General features: G+C 48.6%; 1 protein-coding gene across 1 annotated transcript in view; it reads left to right on the plus strand.

The window, feature by feature from the left end:
- The first annotated feature begins 1046 nt into the window (after positions 1-1046).
- SMAD3 (SMAD family member 3) overlaps positions 1047-24506 on the plus strand; it is a 117447-nt gene continuing 93987 nt past the window's right edge. The window contains exon 1 of the mRNA XM_081047430.1: positions 1047-1782. Within this exon, the coding sequence (XP_080903556.1) occupies positions 1577-1782 (206 nt within the window). The 5' untranslated portion in view covers positions 1047-1576. The remainder of the gene's footprint in view (positions 1783-24506) is intronic.

Consider the following 24506-nt stretch of genomic DNA (forward strand, 5'->3'; position numbering starts at 1 on the left):
ACTAACTCGTGAAAGAGGCTGAGGGCTTTGTGGGCAGATGCCCGTGAATTCTGCTAGTGGGGAGAAAAACCCCAAAGCTCCTCAATATCCCCGTGTTTCTATGCTTCCTACCAAGGCTAACTTTGAATACATCAACTATCCGAGTACTCCCCTTTTGCTCTACTTTTTGCGAGTCCACAGCTTTGGAAACAAAGCTCTCTCTCCATCTATTTATTGGGTGTCGAATTTCGGATCTTACTGTATCACAAGATTCCAAACACCCTGTTATGTTTCCTCCGAAAGATACATTCTAAAGCACCCCCGTTCCTTACTTTTTGAACTCAGGAGATGTCTTTGAGGCTTATTTTCTACCGGGCGCTCAATTCGCCAGGGACCCCCTAGCTCCAGCTATTATTCAGGGAGTCACTGGGGTCCCCAAAGGTCCCCTTTTGTATCCCAGTTCTCCCGCCTCCCAATTCCCTCCTTTGCACATTGTTTCGAGGCTTTCAGCCAGTGCGATCTCAAAATTGAAAGCATAAAAACAGCGCTCGGGTCGCCAGTGCCGGCCAAGGGCCCTGACCCGGACGAGCGCTCGCGCGTGCAAGTGTGCGCCCCGACTTCCTGGGCCTCGGCGTTCGGTGCGCCCTCTCTCGGACCAGGGTCCTCCCAGGGGGTGCACCGCCAGCCTATGGCTGTACGGCGCTCGTCCTCTGCGAATCTAACCCTCTGGGGCCCGCAACTCCAACTGAGCTTCCTGAGTGTGGGTTCCGCGCCGGGGGCCCCTCTCGCGGCTCCTTTCCCACGACTTCCTCCAGGCGCCGGCCGGACTCAGGTCGGGGCCGCGCGGGGTCCTGCGCGCTCCAGCCTGGGCCGCGGCCGTCCGGGATCGCCCACGTGGGCGTGCTCCAGGCCGGGCGGGGGAGATCGGGCGCCCTCCCGGAGGCTGGGGGCGGGCAGGGCGCCCGGGGGAGGAGGTGGCGGGGAGCGGGGGAGGGAGCGGGGGAGAAGGCGGGGAGCCCCGGCGGCGAGGGGGCGGTGACAGCGCTTGGAAAGGAGGCTGCACGCGGATTTGCATGAAACACAGACTGGGAGCGGGCGGGAGCGGGAGCGGGAGCGGGAGCGCGGCGCACCGCCCGGGCCGGCCCAGCGAGCGAGCGAGCGGAGCAGGAGGGCGGCTGGGAGGCCAGGCTGCTCAGGCGGACGCATCTGCGCATCAAAGCGACCGAGGCGAGCAAAGTTTGGGTGGGGGTTGGACTTTCCTTCCTGGAGGCGGCACCCAAACAGCCACCCCGTGCGGAAACCCAAACTTTCTTCTGCCACTCCGAGGCCCGCGGCTGCAGCCTCCGCCCCGCGTTCGGGGCCTGGCCGACCCGGCGCCGCCGTCGTCCGCCCGCCCGCGTCCCCCACCGTCCTTCTCCACGCCGTGGGAGCCCCGCAGGCTGCAGTGCCGAGGCCCGGCCCGGAGCGCAGGCAAGTTCGCCGAGAGTTGACGCGAAGTTTGGGCAGCCCCGGCCCAGCTCCCTTCCGCGCCCCCGGCGTCCCGCCGCGCCCAGCCCCGCCGGGGGCGCCCCTCGCCGCCCGCGCGTCCTCCCCAGCCATGTCGTCCATCCTGCCCTTCACCCCCCCGATCGTGAAGCGCCTGCTGGGCTGGAAGAAGGGCGAGCAGAACGGGCAGGAGGAGAAGTGGTGCGAAAAGGCGGTCAAGAGTTTGGTCAAGAAGCTCAAGAAGACGGGGCAGCTGGATGAACTGGAGAAGGCCATCACCACGCAGAACGTCAACACCAAGTGCATCACTATTCCCAGGTGGGGGCCCGAGCGACCCCGGGGGCGCGCTGGCCCAGACCCCTGGCGCGGCGGGGCCGGCCTGGTGGGGTTGGAGCGGGAGGGCTGTGTGTGTGTGTGTGTGTGTGTGTGTGTGTGTGTGTGTGTGTGTGTGTAAGGGGAGGTGGCAGTGCGGACCGAAAGGAGACCCTGAACAAAACCTTCTCTGCATTCGCAGATTCAGAGCCTGGGGTTTCCACGCGGCATTCTCACGCCAGACCTCACATTTCGCTTTTCACCTCAGGGAAAGAGGGGTACTGCTGGAATTGTCCGCCCCCACACCGGGGAGCTGCGGGCTCAAAGTTGAGGCCCGCTTTGTTCAGCTCCGCGGGCCAGAGCCCCTCCTCCACCGCCGCCTCCCGCCCCCGCGGCCCGCGCTCGTGGAGGTGGTGGTGTCTCTCCCTTTCTTTTCTTCAGCCCTGTCCCCCCACATCTTTCCTCGTCAACAGGAATGCAGTCGGTACAGCTGGGGCTGTGGGTGAGGAGCGGGAGCTTCGTGATTGACAGATTCCTTCTTCGTTCTCTCTTTGCCTTCGGGATTAGCATTTTTATCGAGTATTTTTAGACTTGGTTGTGCCAGTCTCCCGCCCCCTCTGCACACATTCACTTTGGTTGCAGTGCAATGCTCTGACTTTCAAATGAGAGACAAGTGGCAGAGAGTAGGATCTTCTCCCCTGCCTCCTCCGACTGCTTTTTGCCCTCCTTTGAGTCTGAGACTGCGGGTTGATGCAGAACAGAGGGGGCTTGGAGCAGAGGAGATAACAAAACTCACCCCAAAGTGGGCCTCCGAGCGGCCCTTGCATTCCTGCAGAACCCTCCTTCCTAAAGCGCTTTGCCATCTGCCTGGACCTCCTTTATCCTCCACCACAGGCTAGCTAGTGTGGTTAGGAGGGAGCTCACAGATGGCTGATAGAAGGGGTCAGTGACTTCTCTCCACTCCCCAGAGCCTTCTCTTAATTTAGCTGCGCCTGGATGGAAATTGGGGTATGAGGGGACACCTTGGCCTCTTGTCTCTTCCTCTCAGCCTCTTCTAAAGTCTGACTCTGCACCAAAGGAGTGTATGTGTGTGTGTGTGTGGGGGGGGTGTCCTTGGGGTCCCAGGCTGTAGAGGCATAAGTAGAGTGTGCCTAGGGCCTGAGTCCCACAGAGATTGTCATCCTTACTTGTGGGCCAGCAGTGGTCCCCATCCTTGGCCACCTGCTTGGGGCAGCTGTACAAGGGCTGCCAGCCGTGTCAGGCAGGCACAAAGCAACATCTGTCCCCGGGAACCCGGTGCAGGCCTTCTCTGGAAATAAATGCCACATATGGTGGGAGCACTGACTTAAAAAATAATAATTTTTTTTTAACTGGGTGGATCCAGTCAATAAAGGGGGAGGGAAGGCGGTGTACTGTCTGGGAAGTGCGCTCTGGGCGTGTGATCCCAAGCCAGAACTGACTTCAGAGGAGGTGGTGTGATGTGATGGTCACTGAACCCTGGGTTCTGGTCCCAGCTCTGGTTCTTCATTCTTCTTTAGTCCTTTAGTCGGGGGTGGGTGGGTGAGTAGGGTGAATGAGTGATGAATGTCCTACTTCTCCAGCCTGGGGAGGGGTTTGTGAAACCTGCCTTCTTACCTGTCGAGGAGCATTAAGGACAAGTGCCAGTATGCCTTGAAACAGAAGGGGAAAAAAAGGTATCGTTATAAAACAAGCAGCTGTGTAAAGTGTTTTACAGTTTACAGAGCACTTTCACATGGTGTTATGAAATCAAGAAAGAAAGAAACTCCTGGAAAAGAGATAAGGCAATTAGGCTTAAGGTTTATCTCATTTTTAAAGTCGAGAAAACTTTGGAGAAGAGGTGAACATGCTTGCTATTGTAGACATGGGATTCTGACCCAATGTGCTCCTTTTCCTACCCCATGCTGCTCTTTACTTTGAAGGTTCTGAATAGTTCTTTGCTGAATGCCGAATGCTAAAGCATTATTAAGGAGACCAGGGGTGGATGGAGAGGTCGAGGGCAGTGTGGATTTTTGTTGGTAAGTTTGCCAATGCTCAGTCTGTGTGCTGGTGACAGCCTGGAGGAGAGGCCTTGCTTTTTCCCCTGCCTTGGTAAAAGTTTGCCCTCTGGGGGAACTTAGCTATGGCCTGCTTTTTCTCTCTTTTACAGTTGTCTGCAGCTTGAGGCATATGAATGCTTTGAATATTTCTGAGTGTTCAAGCTAACTTGCCCCCTGGCTTTCTCATGACCTGTTAGGACTGGGGGGCATCTACTACCTGGCTGGCGAGGACTGGTAAGGCAGACTTTGTTGTTTTTTTTTTTGGTCTTTTCTCAGTGAGGGAAACCCAGTTGCTTGGGTGGATCCAGACAAAATGGATTTCCATCCCCGGATTTTGTGCCCACGCCTCTGGGTCACCTTGTCTCCCTTGGCAACAGCTGCTACTGTTTTGGTCGTGGGCAGACAACTAAAGGCCACGTCTTGGGGAGATGGCTAGCTGGCCTCATGCTAGTGATATCGTTCTGTCTGCTAAGCTCCGTAGACTGCTGTGTTGCTTGTCAAATTGTCTGCTCTCTCCACACTGCCTTTTATGAGTTATCCTACTGGGTATGGCGGGTGGGGGTACTGGGTGCTTAAAAGGACTCTGCAGGTCTGGACCTTGGGGGTTAAGGACCCCTCAGTCTAAGGAGATTTGACAGGTGTGTTTTGGCTACTATGTAATCATAAGCGGCAACAGTAACATTTGGCAATTATAACTGTATATGAGGGCCTTCCAGACCATGCTTGCTTCTCTATTACACCAGCTCTAACCTGTCTCAGTGATCAGGAGAACTGGAGTGATACAGGCTTACTGATACCAAGAATGTAAGAGACCCATGCCAAGGAAGTGGTGAGAGCTTGATTTAGATACACTGACACAGGGGCTGTCAGGATACGCTGAGGTCTGGCAGGATGGCCAGGACTTAGACCTAAGTCGTATAATAGTATCTCACTCCTCACCTGCCTAAGTACCTGAATAAAGCTGCAGGTATCTTCCTGGCTGGTTTATAAGAATGGAGTCTTAGCACTTGCCACCGAGGGACAGAGAAGGTGTGTGCATGTTATGTCAGCAATAAGCAGCCAGGCACACTTAGAAATGACTGTTCTGATGGACTCTTGATAACTTGTGCTTCCACCAGTGGGATCCAGGCCTTGGCCTAGTCGTTGGGAACTGGACCCAGCTTATGGCCTGGTTTGTTTGGAAGGGAATTTTGGCTTTCTTGTGTTGAAGCACCCAGTCCAGAGGAAATGGGGGAATTTTCTTATACACGCCATCTCCTCCCTCTCTGTGCTTCTCTTCTTTTAGCACAGCCTCCTCCTGTTACCTGCCTGGACTTTGCCAGGCTACTCTCACCCTAGGGAGAAACGAAAAAGATCCTCATCTTTAACACTCCTTTCTCAGCCTTCTGGGGACAGACCTATTGCCAAGGCTGTTAACCTTGACCAGGAGAGTTGCACACAGGGCCTGGGAAGAGGAGGGGCCCATAAGGACAACCGGTAGCTGACTGCGGAGTTGGCTCGGAGCCATGGCTGAACCCAGGGGCCTCTTGACGTTCCCTTGACATTTGTCACCTTGAATCTTGCTGTTGCACCCAGGAGTTGAATGTTTGAGCCAATGTGTGTTGCAGACAGCCCCTTGCTCATAGTTCCTAATTAAATGTTACAGAGTTGGAGTTTGTTGATTCATTCTTTATTGGCTATGGCAGTTCTGAGTCAGTATTCCAGGCAAGGGGTGAGGGTGCAGACACAAATTTGAAATGGTCCCTGCCTGTGAGGAGCTTACACTTCAGTAAGGGAAACATTAATAGGGCATTATTTGAGTGTCCAACTGCTATTTCTTTCTTACTCCCAGCCATCAAAGGAAATAGGCACTGTACTATGGAGTGGTATTTTTTGGGGGGGTTGGGGGCGAGGAGGGGACTATGATGAGTCTTTTAAATACTGTAGAAGTCACTGTGTTAGAAAACAAAATAATGACAACCATTGGTTTTCTCCAGGAAAAAAGCCCAGAATTCAGGTCCTGGATCTTGCCCTTTTAATATCTGGATGGATTTAAGAGTTCACTAAATGTCTCAGAGTCTTCAGGTCTGCACCTGTAAGAAAATCAGGATGAGATGAGGCTTGTGAAAGTGTTTTGTAAACCAGAGAGTTTGACAGATGTGTTGTGTTTAGCTCTCTCTGTGTGTCATTCATTCATTACTAAATTATTCATTAATATAAATTAATCATTTATTAAATACCTATTATGATGAGCAAGGCAGGGCGCCTGTTCTTAAGGAGCTCCTTGTCTAGACTGGGAGACAGACGTGCCCAAAGATACAGGTACAGGGCCTAAGCTGCAGCCGAGGAGTGTACAAAGCATCTAGGGACGGGGGTCAGACCATGAATTCTGTGGTAGGAGACGGGAGAGGAGGAAGGGGTCAATGTGCAGTGGGAAACCCCAAACAAGACAGGAGTTGTTATCCAAAGGAGGTTTCTGGACTATAGTATGCGAGCTTTTGGGTACATGGTGACAGTTGCCTACAAGAATGAGGCAATGGCATCTTTATCTTCTGCCTTTTACTAACTGAGCACTACTGTGCATTGTTCCCTTATAGGTTGCCTCAAAGGGCTAGTGACCTCTGTGCAGGATTTTACTCCACTGTTCAGCGTTCTCTCTTTGAAGTAAAAAGTAGCTTAGTATTTGCAAACCTGAAATTCAGGTTTCCTCGATGGGAAAGACCTTAGGTATATTAGCTCACACTATAACAGTGTCGATAAAAAGTTGACGACTTGGAGATGACTGGATGCTTAGCATCTCAGAGTTTGACTGTGACCTACTCTTTCTCTTCTTAACACTTTCTGAAAGCAGATCCTTTAAGCCTACGTTTCAAACTGTATGAACATGACAGCGTTTAATAATATACATTTTTGAAGTCTTTGCAAGGACATAAAGTTTTAAATGACAATTCTAATAGAAAAAAGTCAATGAATACAGTAGTCATGTAGTTCTGAAGAGAAATGTAAGAAGTGGATGGAATTGAGAGAATTTGGCTCAAGCTTCTCACATCGGGAATCCCATTAAAATGAGGTTTTGAAAACTAAATATTGGTTTAATAATGTAAACTTGTAATTGCGGTATTACTATAATGGAAATAAAATTAACACAATTTATTGGACTGAGCGACCATTAATTCTCACTCATTCATTTATTAAGAGATTGTAATGCCATTTGATGCACACACAGGACAGCCATTATTCTGGAGGTGTTCCTTTATGAAATAGATAGAATCAAGCAGTGCTTGCTTTAACAATTGAAATCAGACTTTCTTCCCATTGCCTTGTTCTCCCACCATCTTTATCCTCTTCCCCCCCCTACAGCCTCCTGTAAGTGCAGTTATGTTCTCTCTAAGGTGGCAGGCAGCTTTCTCAATCAGCCAGGCTCATGAATAGTCCTAATTAGCTTTTGTCCTTATCTCCTTTGATATATTGAATCCACCGGCTCCCTTCCCCAAATCCACATTTGATGGTATTGGCTATCTGGGAAGGGGACTGTCCAGGAAGGCTGCTCTGCAGGCAGCCTGCTGACCGTGCGTGGGGCTGGGGGGCTGGGGTTACATACTAGCCTTTAGCTGACACCAGTGGCTGGTGCACTGCTGGGTGGGATTGGCTCCTCCCCAAAGAGAGCTGGGAATCATCTGTTGACCATGACAAGTTCCCAGGCCGAACCTTCACTCTCCCCATCTTCAAGCACAATGGTTCCTGGAAACAGTTGGAAGCTGCCTTATTAACCCTACCCTCCAGAAGTTTGGTTTCAAACTTTAATCCAGTCCCAATTTTAGAACAAAGCTACCAAGAGAACTTGTCCACTTCATTTTCATGCTTTCCTTCAGTGTACCCACCAGGGGCCAAACCCTGTGCTAGGTAGCAGGGACAAAATAGCTCCTGTCCCTAGCATCTAGTCCACTGGCTGCCCACACGGGTTTTGTGAAGTTAATGTAATGGTGTATGTGTTCACTGTAGTTAATTTGTAAATACTGTTTCCTTGATGCCAAAGACCCAAATCCCCCAAGCTCTGCAGTTTATTGACTCCTGACAAGCAAGGGTAAGTGTGTGTGTGTGTGTGTGTGTGTGTGTGTGTAACGTTATTCTTTGTTTTGACTTAATTAACAGTTTTAGAAATAACAAATCTATAGCACAAGTCACACTATCTGCTGTTGATTATCTGAGGCCTGTGCTGTAAACAGCAGCCTGCCACAGTGGCACACGGCTGCAGAATGTTTTGACAGAGAGACTCAGTTTAAAATGAAAACACAGTACAAGCCTATTAATTAAGAGGTTTGGCTAATTCTGGACTCGCCTGAAGTTTGTTTAGCAGGTCTTTTCTCCCCGTAAATGCTGTCAAAGAAATATTAGTTATAAACAAGGTTTTAGGGGTCATTTTGGAGGCAAGAGTCAGCAGACCTGGGTACATTCTGGACTTAGCTGTGTTTCTGATTAGCTGTGTGACCTGGGGCAAGTCACTTAATATCTCTGGGCCACAGGTGTTCTCAGCTGGAAAACAGGCTGAGAGAAGCTGTATCGGAGGGCCTTTCTAACTCTAAGGTAGTTTGCATGCAAGCATTTCAGAAGCTGTCATTTGCACAAATCCAGTGATCAATGAATCACAGATCTTTCTTAATTGTTAATGTCCTAAGTCCCAATCAATCTGGTGCCAATTCATTTATATAAAGGAAAGTAATAAAACTACCGTTCAGTCTTTAATTTTGGTTATTCGCACCCCCCCACCCCTACCCCCACCCCCGGCCTCTTCCTTACCTTGTGAGTCAAAACCAGTGAAATTTAACTACAAAGGAATATAAAAATAACTGAACACTGGGGTAAAGATGTGGAGGCTGTGTGTCTTGAGATGCAGTGAGCAATTTTTCTTCTTTTGTTGCTGTTTTTGGCTATTCTCAGAGCAGGAAGTTTACTTAAACTAATGACCACAAATGCCTAAAAATGGTTAAATGTAAGAGGTAGGCATTATAGAGGATACCTGTGGAAAATGTTTGCTCATATGTCAGAGTTTACTGAGAAAGCTTCCTTTATTTATTTTCAAGCATCTATATAAAGAAAGGCTGTACTTGATTGCGCAAGCATGTGCCTTTTGTTAGGCAGCATGGAGGTTACAAGTTTAAACCCCAGCTAGGAAATGAAAAGTGAGTTTCTCCTGAAATAGTACTTCTTCTGTATCACATGGCTTTCCCCGCGTACATCTGGCAAGTTTTTCTCTTGAATACTTTGCTGGGGGTTGAGGCCGAGTATTGTTTCAGCAATACTGTGTAAGGGTTTGCCTTTGAAACCTACAGAGTGACAAATCTGGTGGCTTTTGCTGCTAAGTGTTACATCATAAACTGCCAAGCCAAGTTGTAGCTCTGAGGTGTCACCATTTTTTTTGTCTTCGACTGGACTTTTGAAAATAGTAATGCTTTCTGGGTGTGTGTTTTTTAAAGGTCTGTTTTTACGCTGTCACAGCTCAAAAATGCCAAAAGGCATTTTTTCCTTAAAAAATCACCTCTGGGCTAAGCCCAAATGTGGAGTAATGGATCGAGAAAGGACTTTTTGAGTAGTTAAAAGTGGCTGAAAGCAGACACTGATGATGGAAATTGGGTTTTTTCTTTTGCTTCAAATCTCCCCCATTGTAAACTTTCTCTTACTCTCATTGAACTCAGACACAAAGTTGAGTCTATTTCTCTGCATGTTGAAGGCAGGGTGAGTTAGTTTGTTTTGCTACCCTTTAAATTTTGTATGTTGCCATTTATCTCTACTCAAACAGATTCTTAAACTATCACCTGGGGAGCAGGGGTGGGGGGGCTGGGTGGACAGGAAGAGTACAGTAATGAAGAAAGAACTGAGGGCGTTGGAGTCTGACAGACCTGGGTTGGAGCTGGCCCCTTACTAGCTGTGTGGCAGCTTTCGGTATGCTTGCTTCCATTTATGGAGCCGCAGTTTCCTCATCTATAAAATAGGGACGGGACCACCGACTTCATATAAATCAATTCAAATGAGATGAGATAGATCAAACAATTGGCTGATATTTGTAGCTCACAGCACATAGTAGGTGCTCAGTAAACACTCATTCTCCCTTTCAAGGGGGAAATGTGACTGATAGTGTCAGTCAATTCCTGTGGAGGACTCCCCCACCCTTGCTTTCAGAGCTCATCATTTGGAGAACGTTGGGTTATGCAGTAACAATCTACCATCAACACATGTATCCTAAGAGCATATGACTATGTACCATGCCACTTGTTGATGTAGGGCTTGAACAGGCTATTGAAAGAGAAGCAATTCATATTCTTAGGTGGTTCTGCCCTTCCCGCTCCCCTTCTCTATTGTCATTTTAAAAATTGTTTGGTTGACTAAAAATAATAGTATTGAAAACAAACTTTGATGAATCAGTGCTCCTGGGGCGGGGGATGGTAAGGTCCTGAAGAAGAAATGCTGTGACTCACACTCTTGTCACTGATAGCCTGCCCGGAAGTGTGTGGAAGTGTATGATGTGTATTGTTGCTGGTGTTTTTTGAGGCCCACTTGGAAGGCAGTTCTGGCTTTCCCTGAAGTACCACCGTACCAGTTGGCTTGGCTGGCAAGTGAGAATGGTCAGTGCCATAAACTCAAGGCTTCAGAATAACCTAGACATGGGCAGGGGTCCTTTTGACTGCCCTTAGTTCTGTACAAGAGAGGACCCGGGCTGAGAGGACCGTGCTTTGGCCCTCCTCTGCTTGTGCTCCTTGTCATGGGACAGAGCTATAGGGCCAAGGGGTGGCCCATCTAGAGCCTGCACTGCCTCCTTCCAGACCACCCTTTGGGTCTGGCCCTTCAGTTCCCTGCCCTAGGGGTCTTAAGCCTGCTTCCAAGTCCTGTGTGCGCTTTTTGCCCAGGCATCTGCATGAGGGAAGACTGCATTGGCCATAGACAGCGTGCATACCCATGGTCCCGAGGGCTGACACAGGGTACAGGGAGACGGAGGAATCAGATGGAACTCGGGTTTGTGGTGTCTGCATGGGGATGCCTGAAGCCCTTGTCAGTGTGGCTTGGCATTGGGGGTGGGCAGGGATTTGGGGCCAGTTCTCCCTCAGTGTAACCAAGGGGTCAGAGAATTCTGTATTCCAAACCTGGCCTTCCATGTTGTGTTAAGGTATCTTTCAAGGTAGGAGGATAGAACACATTCTATCTAACGGTTTGTTATCTTCTGTTTTTGAAGTGTGACCTGGTATGTGGGCCTTCATCTGTACCCTTGCTCGGGGACCCACCAGTGGTGGAGAGAATCAAGCTTCTGTTTAGCACCATCCTCTCAGGGTGGCTCCGTTAGACGGACAGGATTGTGGGGACTTCCTCAGAAATTGCTGCCCTGCACCTTGAAGCCAGATCATAGTGAATCCCATGCGGATGAGGGAGAAGGTGACACATATCGCAGCCACTGGTCTGAAGTGGAGCAGAGAGCTGGCCAACTGACAGTGCATTTGTTTGTTGGATACATTTATTGGGCACTGACTTTATGCTGGGCCTAACGCCGTATAGAGATGCAGAGATGGAAGTTCTGTCTCTGAACTGTGTAGAGGCAAAAAGGGACGCAATGACCACAGTCATGGTGGACGCAATGACCACAGTCATGGTGGACTCACAGAATATCAAAGACGCTAGTGATGGTTGAACACAGTCTTGTATGGGAGCCCAGAGGAAGAGCAGCTTTCTGGGGGAGTCAGAAGGCTTCACAGAGGAGCTGATCCTTGAACAGGACCTCAAAGGATCGGTAGGAGTATGGGAGCGGCGTGAAGGCCACGTGGAGCACTGTCCAGACAGAGAGCGAAGGGCCTGGTGTGTGAGGCAGGCAGGACAGTTCGGGGTGGCCAGAACGTGGACGAGGGAGTAGCCAGAGAGGAGTTGGATGAGGATGTTGCAAAGGGCATTTTGGTCAGCCAAGCTTGGCATTTGGACCCCGCCTGCTCTGTAAGCGCCCAGGAGATTTTAAAGTAGGGAGTGGTGTGGCTGAAGCCACCATTCTGTTCGTGTTTCATTTTCTTCCCCCGCCGCACATGGCCAGTAACAGCAGGTTTTCTGCCTGAGTTATCCAGGTCAGAGTCAGAAACCCATACACCACCATGTGGACAGCTTTAGGCTGTGTCTGGACCAGGGTGAAAATAGTGTTTGTTCGCCATCAGGAGAGAAGACGAGTTGTCCAGCCAGGACAACTCTGGGAACCCCAGAGCTCAGGTAATTAGTCAGTGAGTCATGCCAGCCTCTTGACATGGATTCCTTGGGAAATTAAGCGGAATGTTGCTGGGCTCCATGCACGCCTGGTGTCCCCAGGCAAAGGGCTCTCGATCACATTTTGGCCTCTTTCTGGGTCTTCCCTGTCCCTGGCACAGCGCCTCTGTGTGGAATGTCTCTGGTCCGTGTTTTTCATTTCTTCATTGATGAACGCATAGGCCAGGCTTCCCAGTTCCAGACCACACTGCAACCAGCAAGAAGACCTACATTCTCTATGCAGGCTCGTAAAAGGCTGTTAAGTGTGTGAAAAACAAATTGTATTCCTTAATAAGAGAGCAAAATAATTGAAGTTGGTGGTGTTGATTTATTTTATCACTGAGAGTAAACAGAAATGATGTTGACCATGGAGAGATTGGGTATAATTTATCTGGTTAAAGTCAGTTTTTTTTGGTTGTTGTTAATTTAAGGATCTTAGAAGATAAAGTTTTGTGGCCATGGACTGATTCTAGTTCACAGACCATTTTTGAAAACATTGATAGAGACGTTCTGCTAAAGGGGCAGCATACCCCAGTGGAGAGCTCTGGGTTTATATTCAGGAGCCTTGAGTTCAAATCCCTGCTCCCTCACTTACTGCTTTGGTGACTGCAAGTTACCTAACTTCTTTGAGCCTCCTTTTCCTCACCTGTAAATGGGAAAAGTAACATCTTCTTCAGTAAGATTGTTGAAGTTATTTACATAGATGAGCTATGCATTAAAAGCACTTTGCAGACTGTGAAATATTCTGCAATGTCACCTACTATTCCTTTTTGAAGTACAGCTCTGTAGTATTGCTAAAAACCCTTTCTGGCAGAGAAGGACTTAAGGCTTCCAGGTGCACACCCAGATGTTTACACAGAATATCAAAATGATGCCCCAAATTCAGTGGAGGTATGAACTCAGACAGTGTATGCTGTGGAGCCTGGTACCAGAGCTTAGGTGAGATGATGTTCTCCCCCTTGTCCAAGCAAGGATTTGGGTCAGCTGCGCTGCCCTGTGGCGTGGCATATCACCTGCACCCTCTCACCTGGAGTGATCTTGGTACATGCGGCATGATCTGAGTGCCAACTGCATGCCATACACCATGGTAGGCCAGGGATACCGTGCCCAATCTTCCTCAGCCATCTGCAGTATGCTGGGAAGGAGGAATCATCCCTGTTGATAGAAGAAGACACCAGGGCTTTGAGGGGTCATTGGTAAAACAGGAACCTGAATTCAGGTCTCCGGTTCCTGGCTCTGGTTGTCTGCCTCCACGTTTCCCAAGAAAGGGCTACTATTCTCATCCTCATAAAAAAGTTGCCTTAGGTCTCATGATGAAAGACAGAGCTGGATTTGCCCCCAAAGCTCTAGGGTGACAGTCTAGGGTGACTGTATCATTTATTGAACAAACCAGGGCAAGTGTAAAAGTGAAAAGAGGCAGACAGAGCTGTTATTAATGATGGCCAGACACATGTGGGTGTCTAATCACCCTAAGGTACCCTGCCTGTGTGCCAGGGATCAATGCTACCTGACTAAGGTAACTGGGAGGGTTAGATCCGCCAGTTTATATGCCACTGATAAAGTATAAGGGAGTGTCAGAATTATTTACTGCTGTTGTAAGTGACATGAATTGCCTAAGGTCATTCAGCAGGTCGGCAACATAATATTTTAAAACTGGATGAGACCTTGGAGATACTTTAACTTGGTAACATTAGCACCAGAGCTTACTTAACTGGAGTAAGAGTTAGGGTATGTTTGGCTTTGCTGCTGGCTACTCTGAAGGGAAGGGGGCCAGAGGTGGGAGGTGGAGGTGGGGTGTGTCTGGGGGTTTGGGGAGTGCCGGTAAAGGCATGGTACGGCCTTCACCTGGCTCTGGAATGTCTGCATCCTCGTCAGGCCATGTCACTTTGAAACCCAGGAGATGCCACTAGGCTCAGTGCAACTTAGATGATGTCTAATGGCCAGGACACTTCTATGAGCTGACCTCTTCTGCTCCAATTTAGCTGAGATCTCAAAGATACTACTGGCTGGGAGCTGGTGGGAGTTAGGGGATAATCCTTCTGCTGAAGAATTTTAGAAGGCGTTGAGGAAGGAATTAAAAATAACAGCAAGCATGCCTTTTCTTTCTCTTTGATTGTGGTAAATGCATGGAATGTGCCAGGGCCTCTGTGGAGCATGTGGCCCCAAATAACCCCCCTGCCAATGGAATTCTGTAGGGAACGCGGAAAGACTGCACTGTTTCACTCCTACTTAATGCTCTCAGGATTAGTTCTGCAGTCCTCCGAGCCTCACCCTTCTCTTGCCCCAAATGATTTATTGGAAGTCTAGAGTGGGATTTGAGTCCGTTATGCTCTCCAACCAAACTGTTACCATGGGTGAGGAGGCCCTGTCTGATAAGCTCCAAGGAGAGCTGCTGGAGTGACAGACAGGACTGCTTACAGGCTGAGAAAAGTGAAATGTAAATTCAAACCAAACTTGGCACTTGCTTGGAGAACTTCAACTGATCCCGTGGTGTTCTAGTTGTCATCCTTTGTGGCTGTGCCATGTGTTATAAATAGAACAAGATGCATTCTCCCCTCCCCACCCATTCTTCTTACCCCCCCCCCCGAACCCCCCTACGCAAGGAGGCATGTGTGTAGATGCGTATGGGCAGGGAGTATTAATTATTTGTGTTCTGGTTCATCGCATAGTCATTGTGGGAACTGGGCCCAGGGCTTCATGGAGACGACCAGGCCATCTTGTGGGTAAGGCTGGAATCTGCTTCTGTGTCTAAAGTTCCAGCACTTTCACCATTGCCACCCTCTCCTCCCTACTGGGTACTGCAGCGAGCCAGGTGGCCCCTTGCCTCTCTGATCCAGCCGACACGCGGTATCAGGGTTCAGACTCACTGTACTAGGATGCTTTTGTCTATGAGTAACCTGAAATCCAACTAACAGCTTCAACAGCGTGGGGGTTCATTATCTACCCCTACGAAGTTTAGGGCAGGGAGGTCTGAGGCATCAGCAAGGACTTGGGAGCCTGCCATCTTTCTGCTCTGCCATCTTTAGCCTGAAGGCTTTTTGTTTTCAAATTTGACCCCTCATGGTCCAATGATGGTCACAGCTGCTCCAGTCATCACACTTTTTACACAGTTACATCCAGGGGCGGCCAAGGCTGCTTTTCCTTGGAGGTGGGGGCGGGGGGGAACCTCTTCCTCTAGGAAGAAAACCTTTCCCAAAAGCCTCCTGGTATCTTATTGGCTACTATTGTGTCACATGCAGTCAATGGCTGAAATAATGGATTAGAATAAGCCTCTTAAAGTCAAGGATCCAGGCTATTACTTTGACTCATCATGTACTTAGTACTAGGTACAGTGCCAGGCACTTAGTAAATTTTAATTAATACTTGTTGATTATTTGTTGATTTCCTTCTTCTCTGAGTAAAGTTCTGAACACTTATCTGATGTCTTGCTAATTTCTGAAGATATGGTGGTAAATCAGAGACCAGTTCCTGCCCTCATGGAGCTTATAGTTGAGGTGGAGAAACAATTATGTAATTGTTTGGAGCATCTACTGGGAGGAGTGCAGCAGTCTGCCATGGGGCAGCTTTGCGAGAGGTGTGAAATTGGGGCTCAGGGAGACAAATGGATATGCCTGGGGATGACATGTTTGTAACCCAAGCGAGATCCTTTAAGGTAGTTCAGCTTTCTGTCTCCACCCTTCCACCAGTTTTGTTTTCCTGTTCACAAAATGAAGATAAAAACTTGCCTTTGAGTATAGAGTGGGGGCAGGGCACAGAGCCACAAGCCTCTTGCCCCGAGGGGAAATTATCTAAAGGAGCTTGCGGTCAGTATTCTAGCTTCAAAATCATGTGCAATTTAATTGCATGTTTAGTGCCTTTGTGCGTCTCACTGGCTTTGAATCTACTGGAAACTTTCTCTGAAAGCATATAGATGAAGAAATAAGAGTTCTATAAATGTTGTGTGGTTAGAAACAAAATGCTGGCTGATTTATATAATTTGTTGTCGTGTTCTGATGGAACTTTCTGCAGACATGGAATACCCTGGAGTCTTCCTGTCACAGTCAGCTAATAACTGACTTCAGGATTGCAAATACTTTTTCACTCCAGTTTGGAGAAAACAGAGCTTGTCTCAAGGCCTCGTGTTTTATTTTCCTATTGATCTAGGAGCTGGGATAACTCAGGACTCTGGGGAACATCTCAAAACTAATTAAAGATGTTTGTTTGAGGTTTGCCTGTTTTTCTTACTTAATTGAAGGAGTCGCACTTTTTGCTTTTGTTGAAAAAAGAGAATCTATCACCACTGCTGATCCAGGAGGTAAGGTTGGGCAGGGGCAGATTGCATACTTCAGTAAACATGTGACATGTCCTCCTGCCCTCTTAGCCTGGTCCCCCACTGAGAGGCACCTTTGAGCATGGGCCTGGAACCAAAGCAGTTACTTTCCTTGAAAACTCCTCAGTTTCCAGGAGTGGTGGCCAGGTGAGCCTGGCCGTGAAACTGAACTAAGTCGTCCCAGTGTGAGGCTGGTTCTGTTTGATCAGCTTCAGTTCTGAAGTTAATGGTCCAAGTTCACCACTCACAGAGGGAGAGGGAGCATATGGGGAGATGGAAGCCATGACAGCCATTCCAGGGTGCCCCCAACCCTTTGTTTAACCACGGCTGTGGACCAGTGGTCGCAGATGTTTACCATCGCCTGTTTATAAGAGGGAAGTGTGGTCATATTTCTATCTCTTTTGTGGGCTTCACGGTTGCCTTACTGGGGCTCATGTGGGAAGTGGTTACTGTCAGGAGCAGGGTGAAATAACAGTACTCACAAAGGGACTTTGATCCAAGAATCTTTTAAAAATGTCATCCTTTGGCCACTGTGTTTCTTATTTTTACTTTTTGTCTATCGGCCTTAACTTCAGGAATGGGAAAAATGGAGCCATGTGTTGGACCTTGTTCTACCCAGCTGGGCTGAATCAAAATTACAGTTCAAATAACTTCTCCTCTCCCTTCGTTTCACTGTGGGGATGACTTCCAGCTCTGTAGTTCTCCACAACTGGAGACCCGCAGCTCCAAATGCTGTCTGTGCTTCGATATTGGAACAGCCCAGCCACAACCAGAACCGAACTTTCTTCCTATCCCCCTCCTACCACATACCCTGGTCTTCACTGGCATCATTATCAGAGGCGCCAGGCTCAGTGAAGTGTAGAATCAGCAAGTGAACAACCAGATGTGCACACAAAGGGCCTGGTATCTTGGCATCGTGTTTTCCTGGTGTGGCTGAGGCCCCTTGGCCACTTTCTGGTGGAGGCTGGCTTTCTGACTTCAGGAAAGTCTGCTTGATTTCTCTGGGTATCAGTCTTCGCCTCTACAAAATGACAAGCTTGAAGAGAATCTCACATATCTGTATCAGCTCTAATGTTTCACAACACCTCTCTGCCCTCTCTTCCTTGGTTCTTGCCTTTTGCTCTTTTCCTGATGCATATATTTTCCTGGGGGACAAACCTAACTTTATATCTGATGATCTACCTTCAGAGATGGCCCATTCCTTAATGACCTTATTTAACGCGATTAAAGTCGTGGTACAACTCATCAGATATTTACTGAGCATCGTTAGGTGCTGGTGGCGATGCCATCACACACTGTGGTCAAGGAGCTGTAAAGACGCCGCTGATTTGGACAGTCGTATATACCCCTGCTCACCTGGAGCTTCCACGCTCGTATGGAAATGAAGCTTACCTGACGAGAATCTGTTCCCTATTCCTGGGCTTGGGGAAATCAGTCTGCAGGCAAAAAGGAATTCTCATGTAGCCCAAAGCACAGGAAGCCTGTGCTTCTAGGACCAGCTGCATTCCAACCGTGGTGCCATAAAAATACAGGAAGGAAGGGAAACGTGTTCACAGGTTGGTTAGAGATTTTGAAACCAACAATCAAGTCTCTCTTATCCACAAGAAACCAGAATCCACTGCTGGCTTTCAGTCTGTCAGACCTGCAGCTCAACAGAGCACCCTTTCAAAACTGGGGTAGGCTCTTTTTGCTAATGGCTTTTTCCATGAACCTCAGCCAGCCAGTAAGTATATTCTTTGAGGATTATGATTTGACCAGCATGCTCAGGAATCTTTAAAGAGAACCATCTTTGCCCTCAGCTGTTTTAAGGCCAATGAGGAGATGGCGCCTTCCAGGGATGAAGCAACTAGACAATGGCTGCTGAAAGCATACACGAAATAAACAACCACCATTGCTTTTGTCAGGAGCTGTCACCAGAGGGGCTCCTCTCTGGTGTGCAGGAGAGAGAACAAGAGGTGGAAGACTTGGGTTCTAGGCCTGGCTCATCGTGAACCAGCTTTGTGACCTTGGGTGAGTCACTTTGCTACCCCACACCCCTGGTTTCCTCTTCTATACATCAAAAGCATTGGATAAACAGGATTTTAAAGTTTCTTCTGCTCAAAAATTCTAATTCTTGAGCTTGCATTCAAAGAAATGACTGACTCTGTTACTCATTCAGATAGTTTCAGGATCACTGTGCAATCACTCTGGGGCTTGGAGACTGGGGCCCGCAGTTGGAGACAGGATGGAAAGAGGTTTTGAGGCTCAGGGTAGGCTGTGGCAGCTGGGACTCCTGCTTCCTAATGATTGACCTTTGATTGTTGGGCTCAGCATAGAAGATTCTCAACCCCGGCTGCTTATAAAAATTCGGATGCTCAGACTACACCTCTGACTAATTAATTCAGAATTTCTGTGGGTAGAACCTGGGAAATCAGTATGTTTAAAGTTCTCCAGGTGATTCTGGTGTGTAGCCAGGGTTGAGAATCATAACCCCAACTCTTATGGAAAGCTGTGGTTCCATCTTACATCTGTTCTCGGGGGAGGAAAGTGATAGTGATTGGTTTAAAAAAAAAAAAAAAGACAAAGAAAGTGCATGCACCCAAAAAGAAAAAAGTTCTGGATTCTAGAAGTGTGCTTATTTGGTAATCATAACTGCTGTTGGCGAATAGTTACCCTGAGGTTTGGAGCCTCAGTCCCCTGCTATCTCTGGGTCGGTGGTTTCTCAACATCTCTGAAGTAGGGGAACCATCTGTAGTTGGTTATTTCTGCTTAGGAAACTCAGTACTAAGTGCGGGGTGGAGCAAGGCTAGGGGTGGAGCAGGAATGGATTAAACAGACCATTACACACACCCACACATTTTTCATGAAACTAAGTCAGAGGCCTCCGCCAACGCTGGCACACCTGGATGTCTGATCCTTGGCAATGCTTGGTGGAATCGAGGGGCTGCAAGAGTACGTGTGCTGTTCCCGGGGGCTCAGGAAGTGTCCCTGTCTTGGGTTGAGAGCATCCCGCCACTTCATAAGCTGTATCACCTCAACACTCTTGTTTGTGCCCAGTTGTTGTTGGTTTCTTGCGAGGATCCCATCCCTATCTATAGCCTAGGAAATCTGATGGGGGCACAGCTTTGCTTTAAACATTAAGGGAAAAGGTAGCTGAATTCGAGTATCTTTTTTAGATGGAGGGGAGGACATATTGTGGTGGTAGGAATGGAAAGGTGGCTACTTAATGGGTGTGAAACAGCTCCAGGAGGGAAGAGAACTTATCAGTTCTGATCAACCCGGAAGGATTTCACAGATTGGGGGTGAAAGTAGGGGGAGGGGCTTGAGAAGCTTTTAAAATGGGATGCAAGCTTGAGATGTAGGTGTAGACATACACCAGATTATAGGTTGCTACTTTTCAGACAAATGAGGAATCCATCAGTCAACAAATATTTATGAAGCTGAGCAAGCTTCATGATGGAAGCCTCACTCAGAAATGGAAGCTATGGCCCCTGCCCTCAGAGTTTATGTTCTTACTGGGGGGTCGAATATACAAGTGTGGGACAATAGTAATGAAGGCCTCCGTGCTCCAGTCACATGGTGAGTACTTTGGGGTTCAGAAGGAGGGGGAATGCTGGGTGGGATGAGACAGATGCATTGAGCAATGTGGGCCTGAGCTAGTGAAAGGGACATACCTGCCTGCTATCCAGTGGGGTGTATCTTAACCCCTTCTAACATGATATTGATTGTCTTTGGGGAACAGCCCCAGTGGGCACCCCATTGCCAGCAGGAATGACTTTCTGTTCTTGCCTCCATCGAAACTCTCTGCTTTCAGGAGTAAATTTTCCTCTAGCTTTTTCCTTTTCCTGCAAGGGAGGGGTGGTCTTTGCCAGATCCCTGCTTTGAAGATTACCATCTGCCCACCTTAATTTCCTGCGTAGTTTCAGTTGGAAAGCCTTTCTTTCTGGACCCAGAAATACCATGTAATATGATTGTTCTTGGTTCCAGTAGCCACCTGGCACCCTCTCAGCGATGGCTGCATTTCAGGTATGGATGGAAATGATTATCTGTGCATCAGAAAACTCCGATTTGTCCTGTGAGCAAGTGGGGTGATCATCACTAAATGCAGGACTGGCTTTCTTAGGCCCTGGCTGGGGCCAAGGCTGTTACTTCTCTGTGGGTAGTTATTCCAGGCTTCACAGTCATGAGCTGAGCATAATCGGGCAGATAAGAAAGCCATATATAGAGCAAAGTACATATTTCTTAAGGTGGGCGGCAGAGGCATTATACGTGTGAGTGTGTGTGTGTGTGTGTGTGTGTGTGTGTTGTGTTTAAAAAAAGACCTATATTTTCTGGGCAGCAGAAGTTAAGTTTCCAGTAAACATCTCCTCCCTTTTTACTTTACCTTTTAATTTTGTGTTTATGGTCTCCGTGCTTTGAAATTGTTTTGCTGCGATGCCAGCCCTGCCCGAAACAGGCGGAGCCGGCCAGGCCCTTTGGAAGCCACTATTTAGATCAGAGTTCTTAGAGTTACTCTGGCCGGGCTGTTTGATAGCTCAGACGTGATTACCGGAGCTCTTCCAGATGAGTAAAAATAGAAACCTGGAGCTTGAAGGGGGAGGGGATTGTTAGTTTATCCCCATTTTCACCTTTATCACAGGGGGAATCATCTATGTGTAATTCTGGCCTGGGGTTTGTTTTCCCTGCCCTCCATTTGCCAAGTGTTGATGCCTCTGCTCTGGAAATCAGGAGTGCCTGGAGCCCTCACCTAGAGCTAATCGCAGAGGATGTGGCTGGGAGGCTGGGCACACGAGATCTAGCCATTGCTAAGTGGAAGTAGCCTCTCCCAATAGACTTGGTGGATTGATCACACTGTTCTTTCTTAGCTTTACTTGTCAGGTGGCTTAGGCAGGGGCTGGGGAAGCTACCATAGCAACACTGGAGCAGGAGACTAAAGCCCAGACCAGGTAAGTGTGAAAACATCTGGAAGAGAGAGGCGAGCAGGAAAAGTTGGGGGGAGAAAACCCCACGAAAGCAGCAAAGCTGTTGGGCCATGTGGTGGGGACAGTAGAGAAGGAAACACCGGCATTTTGCTTCTTTTTCATACCATTTTTAGTGTAGCACTGCTAGGAAGGCTATTCCAGAACCCCCACTTCACGGAGGGAGAACCTGACTGAAGCACTTCACACCTGGAGTCCATCAGCACCCAGAGCATGGGCTGACCTCATTCCTTTGTCAAGACCACCTTTCTCTGGACCAAGAGAGCCCAGTGAACTAGAAGGGAGGGCCCTTCCCCCTTGGCACCCTGACCTGCAGAGTTCCCGGGATACATCAAGATAAAGCATTGGACATAAACCACAAAGTTCTGAGTGCGAGCATGCTCAACAGCTTTTTCTTGCAAAGTGGGCTTTTGAGGGGCAGGAGATGGCTGCTTGTTTCTTAGTTTTGAAGAAGCCAGGCTAGGAGACCTCAGAGGGATGAGAGAGTCACCCCGAAAACCTGAACTTGCTTCCCACCCCGTCCCTTCAACTCTCCCTGCCAAATGATGATTGCTATTTTTTCAACGAACTATCCTTTTCCTCTCGTTCTTTTCCCTTGGAGTCTCTTGGTGCTCTAGAAGAGCAGGAAAACGAGCCAAGTGTCCTTCTGTCTGTGACATTCTTCATCTTCGGCTCATGGTGGGATGATGCATAGAACACTTCCTGGTTTGCAGAGCAATTTCCCATTGTTCTATCTTTACAGCGGCCCTGGATGGACTTACCCCTTTCTTTGTAGGTGACCAGGGACAATTTCTATGTTAGTGGAGGAGCAGGAATTGAGGTCATTCCTCCGTTCCTCGACAGAGTAGTTCTTTTCCTACACTGCGTTGCCTCAAAAATAAATGCCCGTGATGTGTGTGCACGAGCATTGTCAATACACCCTCAGAAGATAAGGGGCTCTTTTTCAACTGCTGCCACCTGGAAGGGGAAACACCGCCACTGTGACCTTTCCTATGTACAGCATCTTGCAGTTTACAGAGTACTCTCTCATATTCCATTTCATCTCATCTCCATGACAATCCTTGGAAGTAGATGAGCAAATGGAGACCTGGAGATGCCAAGTGACTTGGCCCAGGGCACCCAGCTGGCCAGTGGCCCAATAGGGAGGGGGTGGCACCGGCTGGATGCTGGGATGGGGAAGCGTGAGTCCAGTGAAGCAGTCGGTGGTGTCACTGGCATTCGGAGGCATTAGGTCCTGCTATTCTTGCCTCTGAAGCCACGCGGGATCCTGGTTCCTGAGCATGAGTCTCTCCCAGAGGGCTTGCTTTATGTGTGCCCTGCCCAGCGTGGAAGCCTGGACCAGTGTGCAAGGAGGGGGCACACCCAGGTCAAGTGAAGGGCCACCCTGAGGGAGTGGTGACAGGCTGCATGGAAGTGGCTGGAGTCAGGGTTCACCCTGCTCAGGGTGGGGCCTTCCTATTTTATATCACGGATAGGTGGACTTTGAAGGGTGTATCTAGGAATACAGCACTTCGGATCCTGGCGCTTCTGGGGTAGGAGGAAGGTCAGGGAGTCTGGAGTCTGACACATATGATGGAAATTCCAGCTTTGCCACTTAGCAGCTGAGGGTTGTTGGGACAGTCATTTCAACACTTGAACTTCAACTTGGGGGTTGTCGGTATATCCTTGAGAAGCTGGGGGGGGGGTCCCTGCCACAGCATGGGTCATATAATTGTTACTCCTCTGGTCAGCAGTGACTTGATAGGTCATCTACTCCAACCCCCTTAACAGATGGGGAAACTGAGGCCCTGAGAAGTACTGTGACTGGCCTGAGACCAGAGTGAATTAGTGGCAAAGCAGGAGTCAGGACCACGTCTCTTGATCTCATGCCCGCTGGTTTGTTTGTTGGCTTGTGTTGTGCATGAATCTGGGATAAGTTTTCTTGTTAGTTCACACGCTGGCCAATTGCCATTTCCCCGAATAGTCAGTCGAGTAGTCCAGTTGGTTGTCTTCTGTGGTAACGTCACCTAGCACCCGGGAATGAAAGTGTAAGGCCTTTGATACTAACTTCTTGGGAGAGGAGAATGTGTGGGACAGGGAGAGGGACAGGGCAATCTACACTTTTTGGTGCCTGTGTGATGTGAACCGTTGTGAGTGGAGTGCTAACTTTCTAAGTATGCTTCATGGATCGGACGCTGAGATATTCCACTCAAGGGTTGGGAAAGTAGACGTACGTTTCTCTTATAGCCCTCAACACTTCTCTTTACTGCAGTCCCCACCCCCATTTCCCTAGGACTTTAAATCATCTTTGGCTTGGGGCTGCAAGTACCCATTACAGTGGTAAGCCTCCTGGTCTATTTCGTGCAGTGTTGTCGGGCTACAGTATTATGAACAGACCACCAAATGGTGGTTGGTCCAAGGCCAAGACCCTCGTTCCCCACTTGAGCATTTGGTTATCTGCCAGTGTTGCAGTGTTGACTTCAGTGCAGGAATCCAGAATAATTTCTTGTATTGTTACCATCTGGTTTCATGGAGTCTATTTCTTTTGATTTTAATTGTTCCTCTTGAGAGAGAAAAACCCTAAATGGTGGAAAAGTAAAGCTCCTTCCCTCGGCACCTGGGGTACATGCATTGCTGCCACGATGCTTGATGGGTGTGGCTGAACAAAATCCTCTCAGTTTTTGAACATCCTCATTTATTATTCCTGCTCCCCCAGCAGTCTCAGGGCCCCCGTCTTCTCGGAGGGGGTTTCCCGGATGGATTCCAGGTCAGAGCCTGAGCTGAGATGGGAGCTGCCTTCACTGTGACAAGGGCTGCAGGTGATTTGGGGTTTTGCCCAGTAACCTGCCCTGCGCCAGAGGCTGGTGATCCAGTGTTGTAACAATACACGATGTGACCTCTTGAATGGTGAGTCACTCACCGCCCCCCAGATAACCACCGGGACTTTCAGGGGAACTGTTGGTATCGTTGTGGCTGTGGCCAGGGTTTCTCCAAAATAAGGTGTTTTTAGAAATGAAAGTATAAGGATTGGTCTCCTTAGATTTGTTGTCATGGACTCATGGATCCCCAACCTTTTCCTCATGAAGAGTTTCCTTGTTTTCTCTTAAATCAAATGCTTGATACCAGTTTTATGTATTAATTAATAAATAACTGGTATTCTCCTACCTTTTTTTAAAAAAA

Source organism: Rhinolophus hipposideros (genome assembly GCF_964194185.1).
Source record: "Rhinolophus hipposideros genome assembly, chromosome: 5".
Lineage (NCBI taxonomy): Eukaryota > Metazoa > Chordata > Mammalia > Chiroptera > Rhinolophidae > Rhinolophus > Rhinolophus hipposideros.